We start from the raw sequence: 22,419 nt of genomic DNA on the forward strand, positions 1-22,419 counted from the left end.
GGTATGGGAAATAGGGAGTCAATAAACAAACACCAACATATGAGTTAGGAAAAGAAGACTATCATGTCCCCGAAAGGAAATCTTACCTGTAGTGTCAATTTGCTTTTGTTAAAATTGCACATGATTTGAAAAAAGAAAGATGAGGAAGAACCTACTAAATGGGCACTTGGTTATCTTTTACCATTTGCTTTTCTTATTTGACTCACTTTTCCACAATTTTACTAATAGGAGTGAAAAAAAAATGAGATTTAAAAAAAAATAAAATCAATAGAGCCCAGGAAAATGAGTTGCAAGTTGGTTAAATGGCTGCTGTCTCTGCGGCACCAGTGACCTGGGGACAAATCCCCTCTCCCTCTGAATCAGACTGTGACCTCTGAGAGGCCGGAGCAGCTTTGGAACCTAGTGGTTAGGAACCCTGGGTAGCCTTTCTCTGCTTCTTGCTTGCTGTGAGGTTCTGGGCAAGTCACTTGGTCTCTCTGGACTTTGGTTCCATTTGTCAACAGAGGAAACAATAGACATAATGTGGCTGTGAGAGGTGAATTAAGCAATGCGTGCCAAGCCCTTGTGCAAGTACTCCATGCATGGTGGGTGGGCGCTCCTGCTTTGGGTGGTGGTGGTTTTTTTTTAACTGAAATGTCTGGTTATTTCTTAGGAGTTTGCACAGGGCTGAAGGCAGCAGGCTTGTTGTTTTCAGTGGTTTTCTTTTTGGCATTCTTCTTCATACCTAGTGAAGACGCTCCCTTTTCTTCGTGTCTGCTTTCACTCCCACTTCCCTCATCCTGGCCTTGACCTGTTTCCCTTCTTTGTGACCTGCCACCACAGACATCTAGTCATACTGTTATTTTGGTCCTATGGATTCTAGAGTTTTTGCTGAATGCCATTCACTATGATCTTTGCCTAGAACAGTGGTTTTCAAATGGGGGCAGTTTTGCCTCCCAGGGGAATGGCTGGAGACGTTTTTGCTGTCATAGCATGGGGGAGGAGGGTTCTTATTAGAATCTGGTGCGTAGAGGCCAGGGATGCAGCTAAATATCCTGCAACACACAAGACAGCCCCCATAACAAAGAAATATCCCACTCAAAATATCGATAATGCCACTGTTGAGAAACCGTGGCCTAGACCAAGGGGTGCAGAGTAGGGAACAGTGACTAAGGGAGCCAGGTATGGTCTCTGCACCCATGACGTTGAGAGATACTTGTGAAGGCTCCCATTCTGCAATTTCACCACCCCCACCCCAGCTGGACCAAAAGTGGTCCAATTTTTAGCTGAAAGGAATAATATGGTGCTTCAGTTCTCTATTTTCTGTCTTAAGGAGCTTTGTAGAAAGGACCCCAAATAGATCATTTCAGCATGTCCTCTGACTCCCACTGCCAGACTATGAGACCTCCTTTCCACAGACTACAGAGAGACCTTGTCACATAATTGCATCATTGATGCATGGTGTGCTGATACATAAGTGCTTTGCCATTTCCAGAGAGCTGGCACATAGATTATCTTCAGATCCGTTCAACATACCTGAGGGGTGGGGACTGCTAGAATTTGCCACCAAGCCTCTTTGAAGCACCTAAGTCAGACAGCTAAGAGGCAGTGGACTCAGACCGAAGCCAAGACCTCCCTCAGCTAATGATGACAGCGAGAGCTGCAGCTACTGCACTAGAATTGTCTCATTCCAGCTGACAGCCCTCTGCTGGGCATCAATATGACTTTTTCCAGTTTATGGATGAAGAAAAGAAAACAAGCAAAGGTGAATTCGTCCATCCACAGGGTTGCTGTCATTGGGATATCTTATTAAATGTAAATATAAATCCCAGACCCAGCATAAGGAGGGAAATGTTCCAGGCACCATATGCTATTGGCTTGCAAGGTTTCTTCATTCTAAATTTACCATTCCCTCAATAGATAAAGACCCTGAGCTGAGACATACATCTTTGTTTTAGCTAAAAATGGAATCCATAATTACACTGTTTATCTGCTCCATTTCCTTAATGAAGGGGACTGTGGAAGCCCATTTCTGCTTGATTATCACAAAGGTATCATTTTGGTGAAGTTGCACAAAGAGAACAGAGCTTGCTGGCACCCGGTTGTGAACAGGGGTGCATTCACAGAAACAAAAGAAGAGGAAGGCTTTTCAAATGGCAAATCTATTCAATCCCAATTGTCTGCACATAATTACTGTGAACCCAAGTCAGTTTTTCTCATCAGGGACATTTGTTGCTAAGGGAAAATTAAAGAAATTCAATTGTGCGGACGCTCCCTTGGGTGCTTCATTGTGAGTGGGTTATAGGTCATGGTGACATCGGCATAACTGGGATAGGAGGCACAGCAGTGTGGGCTCCAGGATGTGAGGGCCAGGCTCGCATCTGGACCCCATCACTCACTGCAGTGTGACCTTGGGCAAGTGTCTTCGTTTCTGAGCTTTAGTTTCTTCATCTGCAAAATGGGACAGTAGCAAGGGCTTGTTTATTCTGTGGTGATGAAGATTCTGCCCATGCCAAGGGCCTGGCACAGGGTTTGGCATGTAGTAAGTGCATAGTGAAGATTGATGGTGAAGGTGGTGGTGGTTTGCTGTGTGAGTTAATGATGACTGTGATGAGTCACTCTCTGTGGGACCCACGGCGGGCAGTGTCTGCTTCTGGAACCTCATTTTTCCCTTCTTGTAAAAGAAGGAATCAGCCAAACTGAGCTCAGTGATCCTTGAATACCTACAGCTTTGTAAGATGTGAGTTCTGAATGCCTAAGAGTTAAAACAGTATCCAATATGGCTAGGCACGGTGGCTCACTCCTGTAATCCCAGCACTTTGGGAAGCCAAGGTGGGCGGATCACTGAGGCCAGGAGTTCGAGACTAGCCTGGCCAACATGGTGCAACCCCCATCTCTACTAAAAATACAAAAAAACTAGCCAAGCATGGTGGTGCATGCCTGTAATCCCAGCTACTTGGGAGGCTAAGGTAGGAGAATCGTTTGAACCCAGGAGGCGGAGGTTGCAGTGAGCCGAGATCACAGCACTGTACTCCAGACTGGGTGACAGAGTGAGACTCTGTCTCCAACAACAACAACAACAACAAAAACAGTATCCAGTAGATTGCAAGCAGCCTCAGTTATTGGTTTGAAATTCCATAGATAAATAGTAGCAACTGCACATATATGTGGTGTTTTCCATAGCACTCTAGACAAAGTTAAGTTCTAGCCATGTTATTTAAATTAAATGTGGCCATGGCTTTACACGATAATTCATGTTTCCCAAAAGCACATCAAGCAACTTCCAGCCAATAGTCGTGCTGCAAATAGACCCAACGGTTTATCACTATATCAGCATGGAGTGCCCTACAATTGTCAAAGGAAAAAGAATTTCATCTCCAGAAAGGATCAGAGCCAAATGAGTCTCACCATTGAGAGTATTGGACTCATTCCATTGTAACTGGGCCCAGACAATTAGAATTAGAGATGGTGCAATTATCAGGCTTATTCAAATCACGTGTGCTGCCTATCTCAGCCTGACCCAAAGACCTTTCTTATTTTTTTTCATTGGCCGAACTTCACAGAGTAGTTAAACATATACATGCTGGAGCCAGACAGCCCAAGGTCAAATTTTGGTTCTGCCACATACTCAGTGGATGAATTTGGGCAATTTACCCTCATTCTTTTTCCTCCATTCACCATCTGCAAAACAGATAACAACTGTTCATACCTCATAGTTTATTTTTTAATTTTGTCATGTTTTACTATTAAATAAATTAATTCATATTAAGCAGGACAGCATCTGGAACGCAGCAGTTTCTTCATAAATGTAGCTGTTATGTCATCATTAGTTTTTTATATTCCATCTGCATGCTTGTGCCGCATCCACTTATAACCTAAGCTATTGTATACTTAAATCTTTATTTCATATCAAGGGACTCACTTTTTGAAATTCAAATAATTTAAATATGAAAAGAAAGTTTTATAAACTGAAAACCAGAATGACTTGCCATACAGAGAAATCTGTTGTAAAAATCAGAACCATGAAAATAAAAAGTGTTACCAAATTGTAGCCAGATCCTATGAGCTTTGTGTTTGGCCTCTTCAGCTTAAAAGGAGAGGAGAGCGAATGAGAGAAAGAAGTGAAAAAGATAGAAAGGTGGTAGAAACTCCCTACTATCAAATAAAGATGTCCTTCTTACAAAACAGACGCACTGAAAAAGATTTGGGAAGAGAATGATGTTCCCACCACGTGCCTCTTCTGTGTTGTTACTGTTGGGCCTGGAGCACCTAAAATTCACCTTACCCTCCATCTGAAAGGCAAGAAAGACATGTTTCGTAAGGGACAGAGGTTCTCACATTTTTTGGTCCATTTTATTCTATTTTATTTGTTTGAAAACACTACTCGAGAGTCATTCTTGTATTCAGCAGGCATTTAATGTTCCCTCCAATGAGCTAACATCTTGGGGACAGAGGGATAGTGTCTGAAACCTGGCCTTTCTGGAGAATGACTACCAGCACTGTACAATCAGTGTAGTCAGGAGTCAGAGAGGCAGCCATTTGCTTGCCTTTTCTACCAAAAAGTGATGGTTCAAAAAGCCTGACCCCATGAAATAGCACGAGTGCAGCAGGAGTCATGGTGGTAGTAAAAACATACACTTAAGCAGCACTCACAGCATGCCAGCTACTGTCCATGTAATTCATTTGATTCTCAAACAACCACACAAGCTTGGTACTGCTATTCCCATTTAGCAGATGAGGACACTAAGGTGTAAAACAGTTAAAAGCTTACCTGCTGTCACACAGCAGTGGCAGGATTCACTGCCTGGAATTGGTGCTTTTAGCTACTACATAGCTAGCCAGCCCCTGGCCTGTGGATGGTAACATTTGCTAATGACTAGCATTTCATGAAGGCTGTGTGTATGCATGTAGGTGGGCAAAAGTGCATGCAGGCTTCACTCTGCTAAGAGCTGTACATGCTTTTGTTCATTTATTCCTCAGAACGATCCTGTGAGGTTACTATAGACATTTCCCCTTAATGTCAGTGACCAGTTACTGAAAATTCTATATTCTGACTAAAAGAGCTGATGAAGAGTCTACTTCCTTTTGTTTTAAATAACAAAGATTACAATGCATTGTGCTCCAACCCCAAACCCCCAATCAATTTCCTCAAAATAATTAAACCTCATTGAAAAGCCTACATATAAGAAACCATCATGCTAGGATACTACAAATGCTTAGAATCGTTTCCTGATCACCCCACAAGTGTTTGGTTGTTACCCAGCAGTTGTTTTGTGTGCAGTAGCACTGATGGCTTGCTTAGTGCCAGCAGCATCCCACATGGACAGTGGACAAAATATCTCCCCGTAGTTCTGCCCACCAACCAGTTATATTTGGAATGTAACATGAGAGTTTGTTCACACATAGTTTCGTTAAAATCCCATTGAATTTTGGAATTGAAATGTAAATAAGATTTTTTTTCCTACAAAAACAATAGCTGAAGGCTTTGTACAAACTTTGGTATTGGAAATCTACAAGCATTCTCTTGGGGAAATGTTAACAAGTAAACCTCCTGTGAAGAGTACCTGTGCTACTAGCATCCCCATTTTACAGGTGAGAACAGTGAGGATTCGCTAGAAGTAGCAAAGCAGGGATTGGTACTCCAAACTTCTCTTACTTCAGAGCCTTCACCCTTAACCACTATGCTATAGTGTCTATCATTATTGTCATCATTATAATGTCAAAATGGCTTCATTAGAATGCTACTGTTATCTTTGTTGTTGTCGCTATTATTATTATCATTATTTGACATTTACTTAACACTCATTATGTTCCAGTTACTGTACTAGGTACTCAATATACATTGTTTTATTTACTTCTCACATCAACCTCTGATAGAACTTTATTATCCTCAGTTTACAAATAAGAAAATTGAGACCTAGTGAGGTTTTGGATCTTGCCCACTGGACAGTCAACTGCCAAGCCTCTACCGAGTGCCTACTATGTGCTCATCCACATACCAGGGTTATTTAGTGCTTTAAAATTGACATGGTGTATTATTGGACAGAGAGCTTCATAATAGTGGGATTTGGTTCATGGCTGTGCTTCAAAGACATTACGTATTTTACTATTTCATATTTCAATTTTCTTTCCATAATAAAACCATGCAATTGTATCATGACCTTTGTCTCACCCTAAATAATATGGTATAACTTATATTTTATACATTTATTCAGATACACATATGTGTTGTTGCTAAGTTTGAGTAAGTCTGAGGTCAGAGACCTCGTGACTGATGTTGTCCCAGAAAGTAGAATTCTTGTGATGCATAAATGATAGCTGATCAAGCCAACACAACTGTTGGAGGAATTATAGCTTATAGAGTTGCTTGGCAGATGAAATCACTTGACTAATTAGAAAATAATGCATTATGCTGTGCTAGAAAAATCACAGAGCAGCAGAAGCGGAACTGTGTTCTGGGTTGCTGTGGGCTGCCAGTCACAATTTTGAGCCTGTGCCTTGCATTCTTTACCTTTTTTTTTCCCCCTATCCCTACAGCCCAGAAATTGAAACAGACCCTGGAGCCTTGTGATACTGAATATCCAGCATTCGTCTCTGAGCGCACCATCAAGGAGACTACAGGGAATATTGCTTGTGAAGACTGCTCCAAGTAAGCCATCCCCCCACCCTCTAATCCCCTACACCTTTCTGCTCAGCACAGAACTTTCCCAGATGGGTCTGTGTGACTTGCAGGCACAGTTACACCAATAGAAAACATGGCTGCCCTCTTGCGTAAGGAAGTATTTCTATCAGCTTGGAAGAAACACCACTTGGCTTTATAAGATATTCTAGACACTGGGAAGCATTCAGAATGCATGAAAATACATCCTGCAGTGTAGGAGATTTGTAGGTCAGTTTGTTCATGTTTTGAGAAAGTCCTAATTGGTGCTTTCTTAATTGACAGTTGGCAATTTGAACTGTGTGTTCAAGAATGTCCTTACGTATCTTTACTGAAGGCACAAGCCTTCAGGATTTACCCAAACCTGATAAATTGGAAATGTTTCTTGGTGGTTGAGTATGCATTTCCCTGATTGCTAATGAGGTTGAGCCTCTTTTAATGGCTTTATTGGTTATTTGGGGTTTCTGACCTCTTTATTTCAATTGGGCAGTTCCCGTCTGGGTGATTGGATCTACTCTTATTGATTTGGGTGTTCTTTCTCTTTCGGATACTATTTCTTTACAATCATATGCATTGTATGTGGGTCTTCCTATTCTATGGTTTGACTCTTTACAGATGCCTTTTTTTTTTTTTTTTTTTTTAAGAAATGGGGTCTTACTGTGTTGCCTGGGCTGGTCTCAAACTCCTGGGCTCAAGCAATCCTCCTGTCTCAGCCTCCCAAGTAGCTGGGACTACAGGCACACAATGCATGGAAATTTTCTTTCTTTCTTTCTTTCTTTTTTTAATAAGTCTAGTCATGGGCTGAGTTCCCATCTATATGCAGGTCTGTTTCCAGATCTTATGGTTTCCTAATACCTATATATCAATACCGTATCTCTTTAATTATTATAGCTTTATAATATGACTTGGTATTTAAGAGAACAAGCTCCTTTCCTTATTCTTCTAAGTTTTCTTATTTATTCTTGGCTCTTTACTCTTGCATACTAATTTTGGAACTAGCTTGTTAATTTCCATGAATTCTGATAGGGTTTTGATTAAAATTTCTGTACGTGATAGATCAATTTAAAGATAATTACTATTTTTTATAATAAACTAAGTATATGTCTATAGTTATATGCCTTTTCTATGCCTTTCAATACAATTTTATAACTTTATATATTTATACCTACACACCCCCTAGTTTTTCTTCTATCATAAATAGTATATATTTAAAACTACTTTTCTAATTTGTAATAACTAGTATATGAACATATCACTGATTTCTGTGTATTGAATATTGTATCCAACACACTGCTAGATGCTCTTTGAGATCTACTTGTTTGTGTATGGATGCTCTTGGACTTTTTGCATGGACAGTAATATCATTTGTGAAACGTTTTCTTTCTAATCTCCATACTTAATTATTATTTTCTGTTTTGTTGCACTATACTTCTGACACATCGTTAAATAAAAGCGATGAGATTAGGCAACCATATCTCATTCCTGATTTAAAGGAAGTGCCTCCAATAATTACATGTTAAGTATGTTTGCTAAAGGACTTGTTTATTGTCATAAAATATAAAGAATATAAAATTTACCATTTAACCATTTTAAAGTGTATAATTCAGGAGCATTAAGTACATTCACAATGTTGTGCAACCATCACTATTAATTCCATAATTGCTGTAGATTTTTGGTAGTAACAATTTATGAGGCTAAGGAAAACTTTTGTAAAAATTTTTGATGCCATTGTTATTGTTGAAATCTAAATTGATATTGAATTTTATAAGAAAATTCAACATCCATTACAAAAAAATTTTCCTTAATTTGTTAACATGTTACATTAATATTTTTAAAATTTTAAATCATGAAATATATATATACATATAAAATACTTCTAAATTTTCTTGGTTATTCTTGACTCTACTCTTGCATACTAATTTTGGAATTAGCTTATTAATTTCCATGAATTCTGATAGGGTTTTTATATGTATAATATATGTATTATATGTACATATCATATGTATGTATTATTTCATGATATCTATAATGTATATTTTGTGATTCTATTTTCATAAAATAAATATATAATACATATGTATATGAATTATACATAATCTATGTAGTATATATTACATATGTATAGTATGTATGTATTACATACTTTATATGTAGTATATATTATATATTAATAGTATGTAGAATGTCTAATGTGAAAATATACTTGCTTTTTCAGGATGGACCTTCATTGTCATAAACAGGCCAGGCGCGGTGGCTCACGCCTGTAATCTCAGCACTTTGGGAGGCCAAGGCGGGTGTATCACCTGAGGTCAGGAGTTTGAGACCAGCCTGGCCAACATGGTGAAACCCCGCCTCTACTAAAAAATACAAAAATTAGCCAGGCATGGTGGCGGGCACCTGTAATCCCAGCTACTCGGGAGATTGAGACAAGAGAATTGCTTGAACTCAGGAGGTGGAGGTTGCAGTGAGCCAATATCTCGGCACTGCACTCCAGACCGGCAACAGAGCTAGATTCCGTCTCAAAAAAAAAAGTAATAATATATCACACATATTGCTGGATTCAATTTACTTACACCATGAACTTTCTGTTTTTATGCTCAAAAAGGAGAGTGGCGATACTTTTTCTTCCTTGCACTGTCATTTGGCTTTCCTATTAAGGTCATTTTATTGCCACAAAATTACTTACAGTTTCCCTCTTTCTGTAATATCTGTAGCATTTAATATAAGATGGAATCCAGTATCTGTTTCTTGAAGGTTTGGTAAAACTTATAAAACTATTAGTGACTGGTGGAATTTGTGTGTGTGTGTTTTTTCGTGTGTGTATAAATTTACAACTATGAAATTAGTTTCTTTTGTGGTTAGATATTTCTGGATTTTCTTTTTCCCTTTGAAATGGTTTTGGTGATTATATTTCTTAGAAAACTGCGTATTTCATCTCATTTTTCGAGGTTATTGCAGGCATTGTTGATAGTGTTTTCTTTTGATTAAAAATGTTACTGTATTTGTGATTTTGCCCCCTTTTAAAGTTTTTAATTGGTCCTCCCTCTTGCTCCCTTTCCTCTTGCCTCCTTCCCTCTCTCTCTCCCTTTCCATACTGCCAGAGATGTGTTTTATCTTTCTTCTATGATTCTTGAGTTTACATTGTTTTTTTATTTTCTAACGTTTTGTCTTTGATGCTTAGCTTTTCAGGTTCATTTTATATGTATATAGATATAAGCGTATATATGTCTAGGTATACATTTCTCTCTGCATTCCAGTGCATCTCTAAATTATATATATATAGCCTTCATTCTTATTCATCTCTAACAAGTTTCTAATTTTTACCATTTTTTGATCTGTAAATGCTTAAATCGTGTTTTAAAATGTCCAAATATATGGGAGTTGAGGCCATCCTTTTTATTACTGAAGCCTAATTAAATGGCCTTGTGGTCTGTATAACACATCTATTTTAGTATTTGTGGAAACTTGCTTTGTATTTCCAGTCCTTGTCCACATGTTTTTGAAAGCAAGTTACATTCTCTAATAGCTGGGTACAGGGATCAATGTGTGTCCTTTGGACAAAGTATACAAATTGTGTTTCAAACCTACCTTTATTTTCAGTCTATTTTAGATGTCAGTTAATCTCTCACCAGGCTTATGGACGTTTTTGTGCCATTCAATTCATTTTGCTTTCTGTATTTTGAAGTTATGTTACCATGGACATCCCTGTTCATGATTATTATAGCTGCCTAAGAAATCATTCCTGTTATCACTATGTAATAACCCTCTTTATACATGAAAGTGCTTTATGCCCTAATGTCTATTTGGTTTGCTAATAGCAGAGGTACACTAGCTCTATTTTGGTAATACTTGCTAGCCATATTTTCCCCTTTCCCTCCATTTTCAACCCTTTTTCGTCATTTTACACTAGGATTTTGTTTTATAAACAGAATATAGCTGGATTTGAAGTTTTTATTTCTATTATCTGATAGTTTAATCTTTTAAAATTTATGGTGCTTACCAACAAGTCTGGAGTATTTCTACCATCATTTTATATGCTCTTATTCCTCATGTTTTTTGTTTGTTCCTTTCTTCCTTCTTTCCTTCCTTCCTTCCTTTTTTCCTTCTTTCCTTCCTTCCCTCCCTCCCTCCCTTCCTCCTTCCTTCCCTCCTTCCTTCCTCTCTCTCTCTCTCTCTTCTTTTCTTCATTTCTTTCCCTTCCATTGGATTGATTGGGTTTTCTCTATTCCTTTTTTTTTTCATACTCTATGTAAAGTACACACTATTCCTTTAGTAGTTGCCCTTTGCCTTTTTAAGATGTTTCAGCTGGTGAGGATCTCCTCTCTCCTCCAGAACGAAAACTTAGATTTTGTTAAGTTGGATTACCTCACATCTCTTTCATATAATATTTTCTAACCTTCTAGTTCTACTGTGTTTTTAACCCATGAAATAATTATTACTATTGCTGCTGCCTATAGTAAATAACATGTTTACCTGCATTTTTTATGTTTATAGTTACTCTTTAATTTTTAAAAAAAATTGCTTTTAGTTTTACAGTACTTCAGAAGTTTTTCCAAGAATGATCTGAGAGTGATAAATTCTCATTCTTTGTCTAAAATCCCAAATTTAGTATGTACTCAACAGTGATGGTTTATCTCCATAACCTCAAAATTAAAATATTTTGAAGATATTCCATTGTGTTCTCACTTTTAGCCTTGTACCTTTGTAGGTAGTCTGACCTCTCCCCGTTTCTGATGGCTTTTACAGTGTTCAGTCTCTCTCGAATGTTCTGAGGTTTCACTGAAGTGATTCCAGATATAAATTCATTTCTATTTTTTATGTGCTTTATTCTGGATAATTTCTTTAAACTCATATTCCAGTTCACTAATTTCCTTTTGATCCTGTCTGGTCTGCTGCTTAAACAATCTATTGAGCTTTTTATTTCTAGACATTTCATTTGCTTCTCTTAAAAATATATGTTTTCTTTTATACAGTCTTATTCTTAGGTTCTCTGTACCAAATTATAAAAACCTTTTAAGATTGTTCTAATAGTTTAAATTTTAGGAGTATCAATCCTCTTTTTTCTTCTATCTGTGTTTTCCCATGTTAGATTATTGGCTCATGTATTTTGTCATTTTTAACTGTGAATTGATCTCTACTATTAAATATTATTTCTCTGGGAACAGAATAGAATTTGAGTTTCTCTTCACAATATATTTGCATTTTGGCTTCTATCATGTATCCTATTAGTAACGACTGCCTGGGAATAATTGTTATGTAAGTTTTTTTGTATTTAGGAATTTCTGTACCATATAATTAGAATACATATTTTTCCTAAGCAGCATGTAGTTTAGGCTTGAAGTTTGATTTCTCATGGGCAATATTGGTTTTCCTATTCAGAGCCTCAGAGAGTGCCAGATTATCCATGTTTTACACTTAGCAGTAAATTTACAAGTTAGCTTTAAGTGTCTTCTCTTGTAAGATCTTTTGTATTTAAACATGTTTGTTTTGTTTTACTATTTCATCTAGTGTGTCCGAGTATTTAGAGCAGGATGGCTTCCACATTTGCCCAGTCTACCATGTTATAGTTTGTTTTTCTGACTTGGCGGCATTCTAGATCCACCACAAGAAAGTACTGAAGTGTACGGTTCATGCAGGAGCCTTGGAAGCAATGGGTTCAGAATGTGAGTTCTGACTTCACTAATTATTCACTCTGTGACCTTGGACAAAAACCTTAACTCCATGAAGTTCTGCTTATTCCTGGGTGATTTGGGGGATTATAATAGTAAGCATATCATGGCTTGTTATAGGAGTTAAAGTGAGAAAATGTGTGTTGTGAATTTAGCGTAATGCCTGAATCAGATTAAGTACTCAGTAAACAGTCACATGTAACATGTGCATAAGGCTATGGTCTGAATGTTGGTGTCCCCCCAAAATCTACTTGTTGGAACCTAATCCCCAATGTGATAGTATTAAGAAGAGAGGCCTTTAGGAGATGATTAGATCATGAGGTCTCTGCCCTTATGAAAGGTATTAGTGCCCTTATAAAATAAGTTTGAGGGAATCTGTTTGACCTTCCATCATGTAAAGACACAGCTAAAAGGTGTTATCATTGAGGCAGAAAACAAGCCCTCACTAAACACTAAGTCTGCTGGTGTCTTGATCTTGGGATTCCCAGCCTCCAAAACTGTGAGCAATAAATTTCCGTTGTTTATAAATTACCCACTCTGAGATATTTTGTTATAGCAGCCTGAATAGATGGAAACACGTAACACCAAATATATAAAAAGTTTTTAACACCTGTAAACCATTCTGCTGAAATGTGAATATTTCTTTCCACAGTCTAATGTTATTTCACTACTGTAGAATTCCCTGTATAAAAAGGTATAGCATATATGTCTCAGATATGATCACAGGCTGTGTGTGATGGAAGGGTTGTTGACAATTCATGACTCTATGGTTTTGTGAGGTAAATGCCACTGGTTTTATAATGATTGAGATCCTTTTTTACCAAATGCATACTATACCCTCAGTCATCATAACTACAAACTCTATGAGGCGGCCAGTATCTCTTAGTGAAGATAGGCACAATCATATTTAGTAGAGCAAGTTAGGGTTCTTATTTCTATTCTAAGTGAGAAAACCAATAGAACTAAGATAGGACATTGCTAGAGCAAGCAGTATTTTTCCTTATTAGAAATCGTAATTAGAAAATAAAGAAATAAATGCAGTTGGATTAAAGAAAGTGACCTAAAGATTTCAAACTAAAGAAATAACTACCTTTCATTCAGTAGGAATAGGAGGTCATTGCATTCCTGCTGTGGTCTAGAAACTGTGCTGGTGCTTTGGGGAATGCCAAGATGGATAAGATACAAAGGTGAAGGCTGGGCACGGTGGCTCACACCTGTAATCCCAGCACTTTGGGAGGCTGAGGCAGGCGTATCACTTGAGGTCAGGAGTTCGAGCCCAGCCTGGCCAATATGGTGAAACTCTGTCTCTACTAAAAATACAAAAATTGGCCAGGCAGGGTGGTAGGCGCCTGTGATCCCAGCTCCTACTCGGGAGCTGAGGCACAAGAATTGCTTGAACCCAGGGGGCGGAGGTTGCAGTGAGCCAAGATTGCGCCACTGCACTCCAGCCTGGGTGACAGAATGAGACTCTATCTCAAAAAAAAAAAAAAAAAAAAAAAAAAAAGCATAGTTGAAGCTGAAGAGGTTTATATCAGTCATGGCTAGTCTGTTTTAGCTCTCTAATACCACGTTGGGTTGAAGATTCACAGGAGATTGGGTAGTAAGTGGAGTAAAGCTTTGCACAGTGTGCTAGCAGCAGTGAAAAGACACTGTAGGCATTGGAGGATTTTCCTTTCCAAGCTTTATTTCAAGACCACCACCTGGCAGGTCAGTCATACACTGCAGAAGCAGAACAATAAAGCCCCGGGAGTCTGGATGGGGAAAGAAATGGGGACTTGGGCTTTTTCTTTTTTTTTTTTAGTAAACATTTGATTGAAGCATCACACCTACAGAAAAGTGTCCAAACTGTAAGTTTGCAGCTTGATTAATTTGCACAAAGTGAATATTCCTGCATAACCAGCACCCTGGTTAGGAAGTGAAATAACATTACAAGCTCCTCAGAAGCACCGACCCCCACACCTGCCCTCCTCTAAGTGCAACCTCACTGACCACAGGATAACCACTCTCTTGATTTCTAACATCATGGAATGGTTTTGCCTGTTTCTTATTGCTAACTTGTGACATGGCAATTTGGTAGGTAAGATATGAGGGCTGATTTATTAATGATCTTGAAGGAGGTCTCTAAGGAATTCACTCAGAAAACAAATTAGGGTCATAGGAAGAAAATGTGAAGATAGGTCAGGACTTGAGTAAACATTTCTTGATCATCTGCTTGCATCCCAGACACTGGGCTGCACTTTGAGGAGACAGTGGTGAATGAGACACACAAAATTCTTGCCTTCATGGAGTTTGCAGATGAGTAACCAGGCAATGCCAATACTCCATGGTTAGTGCCATGATTAGAGAGTAAATGTTACACAGGGGTCACAGAAGGAAGGCTTAGGTGGTCAAAAAAAACTTCCTGGAAGAAATAGCACCTAACACAATACCACCAGGGTGAGGAGAAGTTAGGTATGCACACCTGGGCAGAGAGAAGAGCATTGTGGAGATGAGAGAAATTGTGGTTTGGTCAACACATTGTTAGAAGTTCCAGGAAGCTGAATAGAGAGTTGTGGGTGAGGAGAGATGACACAGGGGACAAGGGCTGATCAAGGCCTAGGGCTTGTTGCCCTTTTGATCCTGTCAAAGAGAACTAGTCCTTCGAAGGACTTCAAATGCTAACTACCCTGACACCAGTATGGAACCACTGAAAGGTTTTAAGGAAAAGAGTAAAAATGATCAGATTCTAGATGATGGGAAAAATGACATGGTGGCCTCTTAAAACAGAAACTCCTCATTCAGCCAGCCATTTGCTACCCCTTTGTCCCTTCCTTCTCTCTCACCGCTAAGCGCGCATGCACGCACACACACACATGCACACGCTGGTCCTAACAGAGCAAACAACTCACTCGTTCTCTTCCTCCTCCTCTTCTTTTTAGAGATTAGAAATTGACAGATCACTAGGGTAGCTAGCTGGATGAGAAATCAATTTAAGACTACTTTTATTCCTAATCCAAAAATCTTTGTGAAGCTTTATTATAGAATTACGATTTAATGTTTATACAATATAAAAAAGGACCCATAAACAGTTTCGTTGAGTGCTTTTGAAGAGTGGAACCCTTTTATTCTTGTCTTTTGCATATTCTTTTCTCTTTATCCATCCTTCCTCCATTTTATGAAATACAGTTTATTAGAAGATATATTTGAGTATTTATCAAAGTATTTATGAAGCTGTTGTTTGGCATTTTCTGTGAGCTTCGTATTCTCAGAATGCGATATATTAAGGAGGAAAATAATGTTATTTGATTTTTGTTGTCTTACTCTTCTTGATGACCCATAGATGTACAATGGCCAGCATGATTGGTGGCATCCAGAAAGCTGAATCTGTACCTCTGCTTTACATCTAATTCGCATAGAAATTTATCAGCCTTTCCCTGGAAGGAATGAGATTTTTCAGGTCTAGTTCTCTAAGACAATTACTAATTTTTGACCAACTTTGTAGGTAACTTCAGGTCAGGGGCAATGACATTCAAAAATAACACAATTCTGCAGTGTTTGGCCAGGAGTGCGCTGGAAATTGAGTTTGGTGAAAATTATAGTATTTCAGAAATTACGCAGTAAGATCTTTTTCATGGGAAAACATCTCGCCTTCCGCAATGGAACATACAGAACCGTGTCCATTACAAACTAGTCTCAAGGCAGCGATTACTTTCCTCCACAAGCAATGGCAAACCATAGAGCAACAATCCCAAAGAACTGAGCACTTCCCACGGGAACAGGCTTCAGCTGCAGATTGCTTTTGGACTGTCATTAACAATCTGCCCATCTCTTAGAAGAGATCCGCTGACCCTGGTGTCTAAACATTTTGCTAGAAGTAAGTAAATCACGTCAGGTGGTTCTACCCATATAGCAGAAGTCTTTTCAGTCTTCAGAAGTCTTTGAAGAACAAAGTTGAGCTGCGTCCTACTCCATTTCTGTGTCCTGTTTCCAGAATCATTAGATGGTTTCGTATGGAAAATACATCAAGAGGTGACTCAGTTGCTCTAAATAGAAACCTTCAAATTGGCAACTCCAAAAGTGGACATTTGTATGTCTATAACATAGACAGATCTGTTATAACATACAGGGACAGTATGTAGTGTTTTTAAAGGGATTTTCAAAAATATAGGGTTTATTAAGAATGCAGGAGCCTAAAAGAAAATAAGAATTTACATAAGAATGTCATTAGGGTTGGTGGTTTGGCTGCTCTAACCAATAATTTTTGTCATCCAATACCCCACTGATTATTAAATTAATCTGTTATTCAAACAGCAATCGAAAACAACTCAGCCCATATTTTCTGGGCATTTGTGACTGTCAACAAGTTGGACAAAATTGGAATCTAAAAAGGATGTAATGTTTTATTATTTTCCAGTATGTTTCTTTCCTTCTTGATTACCCAGCCCCCTTTGCCAAGAAAGAGATTCACAAAGATTTGCTTAGAATCAATTGCAAAATAAATAGTTAGAACCAGTTAAGAAAAATAATTAACCAAAAATAAAACTTTAAACACATGTAACATTTTCATTTCAACATTTCAATGTTGGCAAAATATTAATTTCTAAGGTAAATTAGGTTTTTGGTTTTGTTTTTTAGTGTGTGCTTTTTTAGTTAGTATCACTCATCACTTCTCATAAAAATTATATTGCCATCGGTTTCACTTTGAGATCTGTACACAAGCTTTGCTCATCTTCCTGGAAGCCCCAAAAGCTGTGGCTACAGTTTTCTTCTCTCATCGCTTCTCCCCACGCACCTTTCATTTATCCGCTAAGCTGAAAGAAAGTAATTGGTCTCGAAGCTGTGTTGACATGTTTCGTGGGCTACAGTTCAGAAAACCATAGTTCAGGGATTCCATTTTCCAACGAATGACTACAGTTTCCTGTTGAGGTCTCAAGCTGGGTGGGCGATTTACCACAAGTCTTTAGACTGTTCTCAGTGAGTGCCCTGCAGGTGTTTCTACCAAGGGAGGCTTCTGGAAATGACCTGTATAATGGATCCATTGCACAATAGGGACACAGCATTTTCCTTGAGTAAAGGCTAAGAAGGTGGCCTCTGGGACTGAGCTATGGTCTGGGCTACCATACTTACTAGTGCAAAGATCTTAACACATTATTTAAATGCCCTAACCCTCACTTTGCTCATCTCCAAGAGGGCTATAAGCATAGTCCATGCCTCTTAGGATCTATGTGTGGGTTTAAAAAAAGATGTATTACTTTCATACTTAGCACAGTGCCTAGTGCAGAATAAATGCTTCATAAATGGAAGACATTTTTATGGAGCACAGTCCACAAACCCATCTGTGTTGACAGGGATGCAGGAAAACCACAGGACTCCTTACTCGAGATTTCTCAGCCTTGAAGGTAAAACTAATAGTTTCAGTCAGGAAAAGTAGATGGTGAGGTTTTTTTTGCTCTGATGAGACTGTCCTAGATAAAATAGCTCTTGGATTTTTGCCACTTCCTGGGTCTACTTGAGCTCTTGGTTGACAAGAAATTTGGAATTCTGGATCTGGGAATACACATACTCAACAGTGACCAGATCCTTCATTACACAAATTAGATTTGCCAGTGGGAGTACATTAGTGTCATGAATAATATAATTTGTAGGCGTTAAAATGTAAGTTTTTTAACCACTTAACTTGCAAGCATATGCTAATTTGTTGAAATATTTTTGTATCTCCTGCTCTATAGATTCTTGCCAAACTACCATACTCAATCTTGTTTAAAACATGTAAATCAATAGGATTCATTTTCCCATGAAATAATCAGCAATCTTTTCAAATGGGCTTTGTTTAATTTCTAAACGAGTCAGCTTTCCACTCTACAGTGAGAGTAGCACCAGTGGTCATATTCTTCCCTTTGGAGATTGAAGGCTCTTCATCTTATTTTTCCCCAAGTTTTCCCTTGGTGTCTTTACTTCCTTATATCTTGCCATGTTGGGTGGTAATGCACAAAACTGTGGATTACCCAAGTCAAAATAGTTCCTATCTCAATTCTACACAGTCATACCCAAGCAGCAGTAGAGGAAAACCAGCCACATCCTCCCTGTATTTTCTTGCCTCCTCTTCTGCATCTCAGAAACATGGTAGAAGTAACTTCTGCATCATAAAAACCAATTTCTTTCCAGCATTAAAGGTTTAAAACATGACTATCACATTGAAAAGTTTTTCAATGATATGTCATATAATGTTGAGGCTGTGCTAATCAGTCTTTAATACAAGTCTGCCTTCTTTTTGTATTATGGGTATGGGGCCAGGTTTGAATAATTCAATGCTAGCTCTTACAATGAATATCCTAATTAGTGCTATATGTTTATGGTTGCTAAAATCATCTTGGCTTTAAATTTTAAAAAGGGGAGAAAGAGGTAAATGCTTATCCTGGGCACTTTATTTTGAATTGTTGAAATAGTGCCATAGGATGAAAGTGGGGTCCAAAGATACTATAATAATTGGGATTAAAACCTCTGGTCAATTTTTCTACCAATCCCTCTGAATCTCAGTTCAATGAAGCGTTTTATTGGGGACAGGGTTTCCCTGATTCTTTTCCTCAGATGCTCAGAGGAAAAAGTACCCTATTTCCAGACTCAAGGATGATTACAACTTTGAGGATCCAGATAGAATGGATGTTGTTGTGTAGGTGTTGCTATCTTTACTTGCTCTTTGATAAGCAGTGTTTGGAGGGTTTTAGTACAGGAAATGTTATAAATTACTGTTTTCCCTCCTGAGTCCATGATATAAAATGAGAGGGGCGCATGTCTATAATGACTAGGCAGGTTTCTACCTGACAGGAATTAGTCTCACAATTTCCCATTTGTACATTTCTTAATGTGTGGGGAAGAGAGGTGGGAGCACATGGAAGTTTGTCTGGGCTCACAACACAGTGAGGCTTTCCTCTTCCATGCCGAAGGGTAGGAGACCAGCAGAGCCAAGGAATATTTTTAGAATGTTTATTTGCATGTGGAATGGAGGCGTGCAGAGTTGTGTCCACACTATTGACGTTTGCAAGTTGCATTTCTGCGGTGCATTGTCTGCATCCTGGTGGTTGTTTGTGCTGTGACTCCCTCTATCCCTACCTCAAAGAGCAGTCTGTGTTCCCCCCTTGCTCTGCCCAATACTGCACCTGAAGTGGCTTAGCAAGTTGCCATAACCCTATAGATGTGTGTTTATTAACTCTCCAGCTTGCCCTCCATTTGTTTAGCTTGGAAAGAGTTTATATATTCCTATGGGTATTAAAAACCCATCTGATGTATTAAAGGAGCTCAAAGGATCAAAGCAGAAATGCTGCCTGAAATGCAGCATGTTGAATATAGATACAAAGTTTCTAGACCCAAACCACTTTTTCAAGGGACATCCCGTATACTCAAAAAGAAAATTCGTTTTTTAATGATCAGCTTTTCTTTGGGACTTGAATTTTTTCTTTCTCTTTAGTAACCGCCCACCTTTTGGAGCATCTCTCATGATTTTGACAAGAAGACCACTTGGCACCCCAGGGTAGAGACAGGCATTAATTTCAGTATGTTGTTCGTGCCTTGGAAGATATAGCCCAAGAAGCTTAACCGGCTAATGACGAAGGTTCTTAGTGCATCTGAAAGAAAATGGGTGGAGAGGGTACAAGATGAGGATCAGAATCACCTATGATCCAGAATAATTAGAGGTGTAGATGATCAAAGTCAGGAGGATGTGGGAGAAATTATCAGGATAAAATCATTGTATCAGATGCATCTGAAAACATTGCTGTACTGACTTTTAGAAAACAAATTATATATTTCACGAGTGATTCCATTTCTATTGAAGTAGGTTGCCCCTGCAATCTTGGATTATTTCAGTAGATCTAAGCCTGTATGAGAATTCATATATGATTACTGTTTATCAAATGCCTACTTTTCAAAAAGAGTTTTGTGTTCATTTCCACATTTATTGTTTTTTCCATTTTTTCCACTTCATCTGCCTTTCACCAAGGGGAACTTGAGGCTCAGATGAGTAGTAAACTCTCCTGACCAATCTAACAGAGCCACTATGTGCTGGAGTTGAATTAAGTCCAGATCTGCCTGACTCTGAAAGCTGACAGAGAATTCCTGTTGGCATCCATGTGGATGCCTCTCTGTCATGATACTAGTCATCTATGTAGCCACATCTCAGATTGAGTTCATCTCAAAATCAGAGTTTGCTTTGGAAACTGAAAATTCTCTGATCCACTTGATCTAAGGGAAGAAATCTACAAGCATCCAGTTTGACAGGAGCCATACACTTCTCAATGCCAGTTTCATGCAAATCTCCATTAGTTGTGCCCAGGGGTTCTCTCACAATACTTACCACATTACTGTTTAATCATCTCTTTCTTAGTCTTCCTCCCCCATTAAACCAAATGAGGTAGGTTGAAATAGTAGCAAAAAATACTGGCTTTGGCATCATGAAGACCTGGGTTTGAGATCTCAATGCCGTCAGTTCCTAATTGGGCAACCTTTGTCAGCAAGTCACTTCCCCTCTTAGTTGCCATCTGTGCCTCTGTAAAATGAAGATGCTAATAGCACCTACAGGGGATTGGCTTGATGTAAATATTACAAGGTATTATAGAAAAACCAGTGCCTGGCATTTAGTTGGTGCTCAATAGCTGGGAGGTCTTATATTTAATTCATTGTAGACAGGAACATGTCATGTTAATTCCTGTGTTCCTAGCACTTAACATAGGACCTTGTGTATAAAGTAGTGCTCAGAAAGCTGTTGATTGAGACGAGGTTTCCCAAGAGAATAACTTTGTAAAGTGCGATGGGGGGTGGGCGGGGGAGGTAGGGCGGGGGTTGTGTGTAATTCTAGTAGCTGAGACACCTGTTATTTTGTGTGATATTTAAAAACAAGTATCTGTTTTGAAAACAACTAGAAGCTCAGATTCCCAAGAGCTGAAAGGCAACTTTGTGATTTTCCTTAGGAAAAGAGAAGGTGGTCCAGAGAAGGGAGGGGGCTTGCCTGAGGTCCTACAGGGAGGAAGCCCCTTATGATTCCAGACTCAAAGCCCAGTAGATAGTCCTGATGCTTACGAATCTTTCTTCACATCGTTGCTTCTCCATAGATGATAATTTAAAAACAACTATTAACTAACAAAATACATAAATAAATATTTGTATGAAGTAGCATAAACAGGGTAAGTAACTAATGTGGTACATAGGATATGTAATAAGAATTAAGTCTGTGCCACCCGTAATCCCCTGAGTTCTCTCCTCTAGAGGAGCAACCATTGTTTCCAAGCCCTGGTGTGTCCCTCTCCTTGCATAGATGGCTTATGCACATACAGGCACTTAGGTATATTAAATGTTTTGCAACTCATTTTTTTATACAATGATAACACAGTGTATATATTGTACTTTACCTTTTATTTCACCCGATATGTCTGAAACTATCATGTCATTTGTGTGTGTGTATATATATATATATATATCTCCTTGAAGTATCTGAAATGTGTATATATAGCCTTAAAATATACATAAAATAGATATATAAAATATAAATGTGTATATATCCTTAAAAAATATATATAATATATATTATATATTATATATACTTTATATAATATATATTATATATTATATAATATATATTTTATATAATATATAATATATTAAATATATTTTATATTATATATTAAATATATTTTATATAATATATATTAAATATATTTTATATAATATATATTATATATTAAATATATTTTTATATAATATAAAAATATATATATTTAAGGTTGTATGAGATTCCATTTTGGGGAATGTTTTCATTTAATCCAGATTGGACTTTGTGTTGTTCCAAAACATTGGCTACTTAACTCAAAGCAGAAAGGAATATCTTTGTATAAGATGCAATTTATCTATACATTAAATTACTAGAAGAATTGATGAGTCAAAGGGTATACATGTTTATAATTTTGATAGATCCTTGGGGAAAAAAATGCACTCTGGAGATGTGAAACCAAACTGTTCTTCTACCAATTTATGAGAATATTAGTTATATTCATACCAACACAGTGTGTTATGAAATGTTTTGCTCTTTTTCAGTCTGATAGATGAAAGATGGAATATCATTGTTGTCTTAACTTTTCTTTTTAT

The 22,419-nt window shown here is 38.0% G+C and overlaps 1 protein-coding gene across 3 annotated transcripts in view; it reads left to right on the plus strand.

The window, feature by feature from the left end:
* The window catches only part of CACNA2D3 (calcium voltage-gated channel auxiliary subunit alpha2delta 3), a 939,729-nt gene that overhangs the window by 883,050 nt on the left and 34,260 nt on the right, over positions 1-22,419 (plus strand). For all 3 annotated transcript variants that reach the window (XM_031009416.3, XM_031009417.3, XM_055383540.2), the window contains one exon: positions 6,517-6,628. In XM_031009416.3, coding sequence (XP_030865276.1) covers positions 6,517-6,628 — 112 coding nt within the window. The remainder of the gene's footprint in view (positions 1-6,516; positions 6,629-22,419) is intronic.

The sequence above is a fragment of the Gorilla gorilla genome, chromosome 2 (genome assembly GCF_029281585.2).
Source record: "Gorilla gorilla gorilla isolate KB3781 chromosome 2, NHGRI_mGorGor1-v2.1_pri, whole genome shotgun sequence".
Taxonomy (NCBI): Eukaryota; Metazoa; Chordata; class Mammalia; order Primates; family Hominidae; genus Gorilla; species Gorilla gorilla.